This window comes from Brassica oleracea, chromosome C5 (assembly GCF_000695525.1).
Source record: "Brassica oleracea var. oleracea cultivar TO1000 chromosome C5, BOL, whole genome shotgun sequence".
NCBI lineage: Eukaryota > Viridiplantae > Streptophyta > Magnoliopsida > Brassicales > Brassicaceae > Brassica > Brassica oleracea.
In genome coordinates this window covers 43197450-43208178 of record NC_027752.1, presented here as the reverse complement: position 1 = coordinate 43208178, position 10729 = coordinate 43197450, and the positions used below count along the sequence as shown (strand labels likewise).

At 33.4% G+C, this 10729-nt stretch overlaps 3 protein-coding genes across 3 annotated transcripts; 1 reads left to right on the top strand and 2 right to left on the bottom strand.

Annotated features, from left to right (window-relative positions):
• Positions 1 to 1159: 1159 nt before the first annotated feature.
• On the bottom strand, positions 1160 to 2700 carry LOC106292975 (DNA-binding protein S1FA3). Its single transcript, XM_013728651.1, has 2 exons — positions 2508 to 2700; positions 1160 to 1562 (listed from the first exon to the last, which is right to left on the bottom strand). Exons 1-2 carry the CDS (start codon positions 2523 to 2525, stop codon positions 1359 to 1361), a joined length of 222 nt encoding a protein of 73 aa, XP_013584105.1. The 5' UTR covers positions 2526 to 2700; the 3' UTR covers positions 1160 to 1358.
• Positions 2701 to 2865: 165 nt separating this feature from the next.
• Positions 2866 to 4868, top strand: LOC106343122 (syntaxin-71). The gene is made up of 9 exons (XM_013782256.1): positions 2866 to 3127; positions 3256 to 3381; positions 3584 to 3749; positions 3869 to 3954; positions 4039 to 4107; positions 4176 to 4220; positions 4294 to 4356; positions 4446 to 4522; positions 4608 to 4868. Exons 1-9 carry the CDS (start codon positions 2972 to 2974, stop codon positions 4618 to 4620), a joined length of 801 nt encoding a protein of 266 aa, XP_013637710.1. The 5' UTR covers positions 2866 to 2971; the 3' UTR covers positions 4621 to 4868.
• On the bottom strand, positions 4736 to 7597 carry LOC106343121. The gene is made up of 7 exons (XM_013782254.1): positions 7395 to 7597; positions 6793 to 7242; positions 6310 to 6451; positions 5884 to 6230; positions 5694 to 5784; positions 5537 to 5616; positions 4736 to 5452 (listed from the first exon to the last, which is right to left on the bottom strand). The coding sequence occupies exons 1-7, from the start codon at positions 7461 to 7463 to the stop codon at positions 5264 to 5266; spliced, it is 1368 nt and encodes a 455-aa protein (XP_013637708.1). The 5' UTR covers positions 7464 to 7597; the 3' UTR covers positions 4736 to 5263.
• Positions 7598 to 10729: the final 3132 nt, after the last annotated feature.

Sequence of the window (10729 nt, the reverse complement as noted above, 5' to 3'; positions counted from 1 at the left end):
TTTTTTTAGAATTTCGCAATTTTAAAATGAACCATTTATTATGAACTTCATAATTTAAAAACCGTTTACATTAATCATACAAGCAATTACAAGGAGAAGCGATGTAAATAAAATTAAACCGATATTCATCTTAAATTCACTCGGAGTAAATTCTCCATCGAATAAACCATAAATAGAAACACAAATAAAAATGGCACATAAAAACAAAAGTGCGCGAATCATCTTTCTTGAAAAATCGGAGGAGAGCGATTTTGAAATTTTTGAGAGAAGATGAAATGTTTTGGATGATGAAATGGAGTGAAAATGAGTTGTATTTATAGATGAAAATTACTGTTCATGACCGTTGGAGAAAGGGGAAATTTTTGAAAAATTTTCTTTGTGACCGTTGGGTTAAATCGAGTGCACCAAAAATTAGTCTGAAAATATCGTATTAAACGGTCAATCAAATCTATAAAATTTCATAAAAGTGAAAAATTATGACAATGAAATATTTATGTTATATGACAACAAATCATGCGACGGCTCAGCTGATCAATGCAGAATAATAAATAAATTATACGGCGGCTCGGCCGACCAATTAATAATAAACAGAATATAAGGCGGCTCAGCCGACCAATAAATAATAAACAGGATATAAGGCGGCTCGGCCGACCAATAAATAAATTAAATTACTAGTAAATAATATAGGCGGTATTCCGGCCATTATAACATGATATAAATAATAGTAGAGGCGGTATACCGACCATTATAACAGGGTATAAATGATACAAATAAATTTTACCGAATCGCAGAGTGATCGTGCTGATAACGTGTTATGAAATAACTTATAATTTATAGTATCGAAAAATTTAAATAAGAGTAGAATTTAATACCCGTAGGAAACAAATAACACTTAATATAAAGGATAAAGTTTATTATAAGGAAGAAGTAGAAGATGTAATGGTGTACAAAAGAGTGAGATGAGTGATGGTATTTATAGTGAACAACAATGCATAAAATATCAAAGATGGTGCTTGATTTGGTAAATGAATGGATGATCATAGTGCTTTGATGAATAGATGATCATAGTGTTTAATGAATAGATGATCAAGGGTGGAAGATCATTTCAAAGTTTATCTTATAACAATTTTGTCACTGCTGACTGAGTTGACATTCCTGATTAATTGCAAAATATAATCTAAGTTTAATATTACATCATCTAAGCAAAGCTTATACTAGTGTTGAGGATTCATTGCCAATTCGAGAAAACACCATGCTTATAACGAAACATTAAAAACTAAAAAGTCATATAATGTCTAGTAGTGCAAAGTGAGTCATCATGGAAAGGATCATAACAACTAATCATAAACAACAAAAGTCTACTCGCCAGGAACTTGAACGCCTTGCTTCAGCTTCTCTTTCTTCATCTTCTTCTTGGAAACCGGCTTCTTCTTCCTCGGAGGCAGATTCTTCTGAGCGTATGTGTAGAGGATGAAGTTTCCTACAAGGAACGTCACTAGCAACCCTCCAATCACGAGAAGGACGAACAGTCCTGGGTTCAGCCCTTTGCTCTCGATTTTTCCCTGTTATCATTGAGTTTTGTTTAGCAACTTGGTAATGAAATACAGATACAAGAAGAACACGACAAGATCAAGCGTGAAGGCAGAACATAAAACAGATGTTTATTCTTAATACATTTTTCGGATTTTATGGTATAACAAAAAAAAAAAAAAAAAAAAAAAGTTCCAGACTTTGCAAGATATACAAGAAGAACACGACAAGATCAAGCGTGAAGGCAGAACATAAAACAGATGTTTATTCTTAATACATTTTTCGGATTTTATGGTATAACAAAAAAAAAAAAAAAAAAGAGAAAGTTCCAGACTTTGCAAGATATATACAGATGAAAACATGTCTCATTTTACTGGAAGTTCATTTTCAACCTACAATACAAAAGTCAGACAAATCACCTAGTCGTATACTATCAATGGTCATGACATTACTGCAAGAGTTTGGTACAGTAAAAAAAAAAAAAAAGAGGCAAAAATCAACAACTGAAAACCATGAAACCGTTGAACCATTACAAACGCTATGACATCCTTTGGCAAGATCAATATGAGAAAGTGACCAAAGTCCTCAGACATAACATAACTCAAAAGGCAGGCATGAAATTCTCAAAAGAACCAAGTTCTGAATTAAAGACAAAGCTTCGTATATGAAACAAGAAGAACAAGTTTTGAATGTGCTAATTAAGCAGTGTTACAATCATTAATCGTAGAACAGAAACATCAATGCATGAACCAAGAAGATCAGACCCCAAAGCACCTCATAAGATTATCATGCATCACGAGCCAGGTACAGGAGTGTATCATAAGACTAAAAAAAAGCAGAATCTTGGTAGAGAGAAATGCAGATCTAACGATTCATCATCGTGAGCTAAGGAGAGATTTGATCTAAGTGTTCGAACAAGGAAACACAAGTAGACAAACTAAAACACAGAGAGAGAGAGAGAGAGGATTAGATCTTACAGAGAATTCATCGGCCATGGCTGCGCTTGGAGAAGCTCCGAGAGATCAAACACCAGTTGCCGGAGACAGTTGTACGACTATAATTTTCTTTCTTTGTCTTAAAGATTCAGCAATTCATAAATAGAGATTCACCACCACCCACCTCTTCTAGTCCACGGGATTAGTTTGGTAATAAATCTAATTTATTTTCAATATAGGGCTCAAGGTTTACTTCACATACCATTCAAGTCCCTTGACAAACAAATACCCCTTCGAAAATAGGATTCTTTTGTCTCCAGAAAAAACTATTAGGGGTCAATGTATAAATAAACAAAAGTAAGAGTGGTGATTCATAAATATTCCTCCAGGCTGTTAAGTTTCTCTCTTTCGTCGCCGAACCAAACTTTTCGGACACAAACTAGAGAAGTCTTCGAATCAGAGAGACTCTCTGTCCTTTAGATCCGGAAGTTTCTTGGCGAGAGAAGATGACAGTGATCGACATTCTAACCAGAGTTGACACGATCTGTAAGAAGTACGACAAGTACGACGTCGACAAGCAGCGTGAGTCCAACATCTCCGGCGACGATGCTTTCGCTCGCCTCTACGGAGCTTTCGAGACTCAAATCGAGACAGCTCTCGAGGTAATCGTCCCTCTTTCCTGTTCCGATTCAAAAGCTTTGTGCTTTGTGGTCATAGAATAGAATTTGATTTGCCCCTATGTTCGAATTTGAGATTGTTAATGTGGTTTCGATTTTATTTTTTTTTGCAGAAAGCTGAGATTGTTACCAAGGAGAAGAACAGAGCTTCAGCTGTTGCGATGAACGCTGAGATCCGCAGGACCAAGGCTAGATTGGCCGAGGAAGTTCCCAAGTTGCAGAGACTTGCTGTCAAGAGGGTTAGCTTCCTCTTCTCTTCATGGATCACCTACATTGCTGTTTGAGCTTATATTATATGATTCTTGTTTGAATTTCATAAAAGCTTGTAAAGATAGCTTAAAATCATGTTTAGAGGATGGTAGTTATTGACTGAGATTGACTACATCATGTCTGAAGGATTAACTTTGTGTAAACTCGGTGGCAAACTATACACTGTTTTAGGTTAAGGGCCTTACGACTGAAGAGCTTGCTGCGAGAAACGATTTGGTACTTGCGCTTCCGGCGAGGATTGAAGCTATACCTGATGGGACAGCGGGTGGTACTAAAAGCACTAGTAGTGCTTGGGCTCCCTCTGCAACCTCTCGTCCTGATATCAAGTTTGATTCAGGTGATTCAAAACCCAACTAGCTTTGTTCCTTATTGTGTATCTATTTGAACTGTTTATTCTTATTTTGAGCAACCTGAAGTTCAAGATCACTACTAAGTCATCTCTATTGTGGATATTAGATGGGCGTTTTGATGATGACTACTTTCAAGAGTCGCATGAATCCAGCCAGTTCCGACAGGAGTTTGAGATGCGGAAAATTAAACAGGCTAGTGGTGTTGCATTCTACACTTTTGTTCAGTTAAGCTCTTGTGGTGTCTATATGACTTTGTATACTTGAGTTATTTAACAGGACCAAGGTCTGGACATGATCTCCGAAGGGTTAGATGCTTTGAAGAACATGGCATCTGATATGAACGAGGTGAGTTTCTTCAACTACATCTCTTATAACAGACTTCCCTTATTCACTTTTTGAGCTGATACCTGCAGGAGCTGGACCGTCAAGTTCCTTTGATGGATGAAATCGACTCAAAGGTAGACGACGTTTCCTTTCTTCTGAATTTTCTCAGTTGTATAATCTGAATTAACTTTCTGAGCTCGCTCACAGGTGGACAGAGCAACCTCGGATCTTAAGAACACCAATGTTAGACTCAAAGATACTGTGAACCAGGTGATTTTGAGTTTGGAACCTTTTTTTTTTCTCAATACACATGTTCTTGATTCCTAACATAAACAAAGCATTGCGTTTTCTTACTGCAGCTGAGGTCAAGCAGGAACTTCTGCATCGATATTGTGTTGCTGTGTATTGTTCTGGGTATCGCTGCATACTTGTACAAGTAAGTTTCTTATACACACAAACAAAAGAGACTATATTGAAAAAAAGTGCTTCCTGTAACGAAACAAAACCTTTGTCCACTGCAGTGTACTCAAGTAACGAGATGAACAAGAAAGGACCCATCACTACTCTCTCTTGCCATATATGCTATTAAAGTTTCTTACCCGAGTCAATGTCTGTGCTTGTTTCTGGTGGTATTTGTGTGATCTTTCAACGAGAGTTTCTTCCAAGTGTCAAGACTGTTCAAGTTGTTTCTTCTATTGAGTTGTTTCCATGTTGTTCATGTCCATTACATGATGAATATATATAACCTTACTAAATTTACCAAATATATGTAATTCTATTCATTCGTTGCCCCTGTCAATGTGCCGTAAAGCTAGTCATTTGCTTTATGCTGTATCTGCTTGTGTATGAGAATGTCAAGAAAGACCCACAACAAAGAGAACTATTAACTTGGAGATTTTGACACATGTAATTCACTATTGAAAAGCTAAAAAGGGGCCAATAAGCTTTTATATTGGATCTCATAATTATTTTTGTACAAAGAAAGTACCCTTTTGGAGCACACCAGACTATCTACACTCACATTCACACAGAAGAAAAAGAGAGCACCCAAAATGCAAGCCTTTAAAACTCTTCCAAAGTATCATTACTTAATCCACATGTCCAGAAAGCTAGACTCGAAATGGTTTGATTCGATACCATACACTGCTACTGATCAGAGTATTCTTTGGTTTCAGTTTCATGATACAGAGATGCTCTGATCTGTCTGAACTGGTGGTGGATCCTCCTGACTACTGCTTGGAGGTTCAGCTGTCCTCTGCCTTCTCCTCCATTTCAAAAACTCAACTAGACCAGTTGTGCCGCTCATTGTGAGTCCGAACCCAACCAATGTGGCCAAGACAATTGACACAACCGGCTGCATGTGCACCTGCACAAACAAAACCAACAAAAACTTAAGAGACAGAAAAAGAAGCAGTGTCTTGTTCTGTTCTTGAGAGATAAAGACTCTCACCAATTCGAAGAAAATGTGAGAGAAACAAACTATAAAACCGAACTGAACTGTGCCGTAAATCCAAACATATTGCTTCTCCACTGCACAGTAATAAATTATAACTGATAATTTGAGTAATTCTTTTTATGTCAAACTGGTTAGTGTAAGAGACTCTTACCCATTGTTGTTGAAGTCATCGAGGCAAGAAGACCAAGAATACAAGAGAACGGTAAAGCTATTGCAATGGCGCTGGATTTCATTTTAGTATGCTGCAAAAAATGATTTTTAAGACAAGGAGATGTTAGAAAATCTATTGGTACATAGAACCGTGCTAATACAAAAAAAAAAACTCACTAAATATTAATTACCAGAAGCTGCTCGAGGAAACAGAAGTATGCAAGCATGCTTACAATGACAAGAACTGGAACATCCTGCCACACACTGTAGTGAGAAGCCTCGGCAGCTCCACCCTGAGAATCCTGCATGCGGAGAAGGGTCACGGGGAGATTCTGAACCTCTTGCTTGCACACATCACAAGTTCTGTTTCCTTTGATGGTGAACCATTTGATTGTACATTCTTTGTGTGCAAGAGCTAGTTCACCTCTACACATACACTCCATCTTGAAGGCTTCTGAATCTTCTCCTAATTCGACCAAGCAGATTCTGCACACGGCTTCTTCCTCGGGAACATCTTCTCCTCCATCAACGCCCGTGTCTGAAACATTTATCCTTATTATAAGGATAAAAATCTTTGCTTGTAAACATCAAATGGAAAAATAAAACAAATAACTGACCGTTACGTTTATAAAGACTTCTAGTTGGCGACATGTTTGGAGTGGGAATGACTCGGAAAACACCTGACTGCCTTAGACTTCCATCTTTGTTGAATGCTGGAACAGAGCGTGATCGGTGAAAAGGCAGTGGAGAACCCTTCTTCTGTTGAAGATAAAACATTTAAAATTGAATTCTAGTAAGTAAAACCAGATGAAACATTTGTCTCATACCCCCTCCCCAGATTTTTGAAAAAAAATATATATATACATAGACTCCCAAATTTGTAAAATAAAAATAAAAATCTAGGCTTCTAAACTATTGAAATCTATATTAAATCGTCTAGAGCCTCCAAAATCTTGAGTAAAACAGAAGCTAAACTTATCTTACAAGCAAAGTACATTACTTAAACTGTTATATACATACTCTCTCCAACGAGATAACAGCACAAACCAGAGTATAATTCACATGGTAACCTAAATGAATCGACCAATCAAGAAACTCACAATGGAAGTAACCGGATCAGCCACGTATCCACCGTGCGTGGACCCAGGGTTGGAGTGAACTATAGGGGTTACAGGCAAGGACTCAGTTTTGTTCCTCCTTGGAGTAAAAATATTAGAGAGACTCCATGATGACCTGTCTCTGCCTGAGGAAGCCAAGGCCAAACCCGCAGCTTTCTCGATATCCACCTCATTGATCTTGTTTGGCTTTGGGATGAGATTCTTGAGGCTATTATTAGTAAAGTTTCTAGAAGAGGAAGGACTGAGAGATGGACCGACTCTAGGGCTGGATAATGTAGAAAAGTTTACTCTTTTAGCAACAGGGCTTGATGTTAAGGATGTGTTATAACTCAACAGATCATCTCCAGTATCTTCAGGTGGTGTTGTTGTTGGTAGCAAATCCAACACCCGAAGGTCTCTGCCTTGTGATAGCTCTTCCTCTGAGTCTCCATCCTGCAACACCAGCTTCGATCATTTCAAAGCCTAACCTTTTCATAAACAGAGTCAAAACCTTAAACCCTAAACCCTAAACGTACCCATAACATCAAATTCACCTGAAAAAATTAAAACGGAGAGAAGTAACAGATTCAAAGGAAAAGTCTTACCCTTTGCGGTGGAGGTTGGAGATAGACGCCATGTTGTTCTTCCTCGCTAGCTTTATCTCTACCATCCATCACTGAACTCAAAAAGATTCAAAATCAGAAATTTAATTTTCCTCTTTTCTGGGTTCCGACCGATCAAACACTTTCCAGATATTGTCCGTCTTTCAGCTAAAAAGCTTATATTTGGTACGGCCCTTCAACATTATTTAAAAATTGAAGTAATTAATTTGACTAGGGTTGGCATTATCGACTTTGTTGTAGTTTTCTATATTATCTATGTACTTCTTCCCTATTTTAAATGTAAGTGTAACTATTTAACAATTAGAAAACATCCAAGCATCTTATTTTTGAACAATTCACAGAATTCGACGAGCAGAGGTTCTTTTGTTTTTACATTAATCCCCTATATATTACAACTTATTTTTGTAGTCACGTGTCATCACTAAAATGATTCTTATAATTATTAGAGAAATATGTTGGTCCATCTAATTATATAATAACCTTTTTATCAAACTAATCATAATTCATTATTAATGTCATTTATTATTTCCTTAAATAAAGATTACAGAATTGTCTAATGTGGCTAAAGTATATATGCCAATTAATGATTTTGAATAATAAAGATCTGATAAAAAAATAATGTATCTTCTATCAAATTTGTTTAATTCTAAACTATTAAAATAATTAAAAAAAAACACAATAACCATATTATAAAATTTTAGATTTTTCTTTATATGTTATATTTTGAATTTTAAAAAACTACTATAAATTACTAAAACTGTTAAAAATCTCACATTCAAAATTTGCGATTCATGGTTTAAAATTTTTTTATGACAAAATACAAATGATTACAAAATCATATAAATAAAAGTTTAATTTAATTAATCATTAAGATTTAAAATATATATGTATATATATCATTCTAAATTAAACTATAAACCATATTGAATAAATAAATATTTTAATTTCAAAATTTACTTTGAATAATTTTTTTTGATAAAAGTTTTGAACTAACATTGATAAATTTTTTTTTAAACTATAAATTACTAAAATTATTAATCGCAAAATGAAAATTTTGTTATTAGTAATTTAAAATTTTTGCTACTAAAGATACACATGATCAAAAAAAACATACGAGTAGAAAGCATCATTTAATAGACATTAATATTAAAAATATATTATGTATGTTAATATCATTTAAATTTAATTACATATTCTATCAAATTTTTTAAAAAATTGTTTGGAATAATAAAATTGATTTATACGTTCGCACCAATTTAATTATATATGTAATAGTTACTGACTTTTAATTATTCAATATATATTTATTATTTCATAATATGTATGAACATATAATACATAAAATAATTTATATATATAATGTTTATCCCGTGTAAGGTGTGGATCTTAATTTAGTACAAGGTTACATTGATCTACCAATTACAAAGTAGATCAGGTAGAACAAGAAAATTTCCAAATTTAATCACACGCCGAAAAAATGTTGAACAAAAAAAATATCACACACTGAAAAAATAATATACATTTACATATTAACTTTTGTCCTCAAAAAAGTTGCAAAAAAAAAAAAACTTTGTCCTCTGTCTATCTTTAATCATAAATTATAAAAACATTGGATTATTCTTGTTTTCCCTGATTAGCATTTAAACAAGTATTTTCGTTTTATTAAGATAAATGCTTAAAAGATTTGTTTCATGTAAGTTTTTATAAAAAGGTTATTATTTTAATGATAATATTATTTAAATACATATAAATTCATTGAATTATTAGTTTAGTTTTACTGAAAATTGAAAATCACATAAATGATTGATTTGAGATAAAATAATAATAATAATAATAATATATCTTCTTAATATATGTGAAAACAAAAAAAAAATCTTTTCTTTTTGACAACTCGAAAAAGAATCCATATGTAAAACAGAGGATATTCAATGTATATACTCCATTTGATTCTTACCTATCATCCCATGCAGTAATCCCTGAAAATGAATAAAATATTCAAATCAAATCTATTTACTAATAATATTTTGAGAACTATTTACCAACAATATTCCAAAAATAATATACTTTCATACTAAATTGGTTATGGCCTGATCATGGGACACCATTTCAGCTATTTTCTAGTCTTAAAGTATATTTTCTGCACATGATCTCCATATATGATTCAATCTATAATTAATTTATTATGAGTACATTTGTTTATTTACAATTGGTCAACTGTGTATCTGCATCAAACTATTACCTGTCTCTCGAGACAAGGAAGGGGGAAAGGATGCAACATCCGACTTAGGGCATCATTGGTTTTTCCGCTACCATCCGCAAACGCAGTTATTACGGTTGGTAGCGGTTGACAGCGTTTCGGAATAATCATACAAATCGGTACAAATCGCTTCAAACCGCTCTGAACCTCTTAAAATCAAAAGCTGGTTCCAACTAGCGTTTGCGGTTGCGGAAAGATATTCTTTTTCTTTAAAAAAAAACATATAAATACAAAAATAAAAATATTCAATAAAAATTTAAAATTGGAATTATAAAAATACTAAAATATATCTATTATATTTAATTACTATTATAAAATTTTAAAATAAAAATATTTTCTATAATTTTAAAAAAAATTAAAAATATAAATTTCTAAATATAATTTTGATATTTATTATAATATTATGATTTTTGATATTTTATAATTAAATAAAATGTAAATATTATTAATTTATTATTTAACCGCTGTTGTATTTGATAGTTAACTAGTCATAAATATCCTGCAAACGCACCAATTTTTAACCGCAGAACCAGTCGTACAAATCTCTTAAAACCGCTAGAAGCCGCAACCACCCGCATCTGCAAACTCCCGCAACCGCAACCGCTGCGTTTGAACCAGTCAGATCCTTGCTCAAAATCAAAATCCATAGAATAATACCAATATTCAACCAAATTATGGAAAACTCTTGAATTCTAAATAAAAATATGAGGTCTAACTAATCCAATACAATGAATCTCTTTTTTATTATTTGAGGAGCATTATTAACAATTAAGCTTATCCCCATGTGTGATTAACCAAAATTTCATTACTTATGTGTCATCATGAAAATCATTCTCACAACCTTTATTAAATAATCCTTTTTTGCCTAGACTAATTACATGTAATACCATTATTTATTATTTGGATCCTTTCATACAATATACAATATGATTCTTTTTTGCAACAAGACTTTTTATTACAAAATTAACATAAATGCTGACAGATATCGATTTGAAAATTTATATAATTATTTTCGGTTAAGTTTAAAGTCAAATATCATGTTCTTTACGATTCATAAATG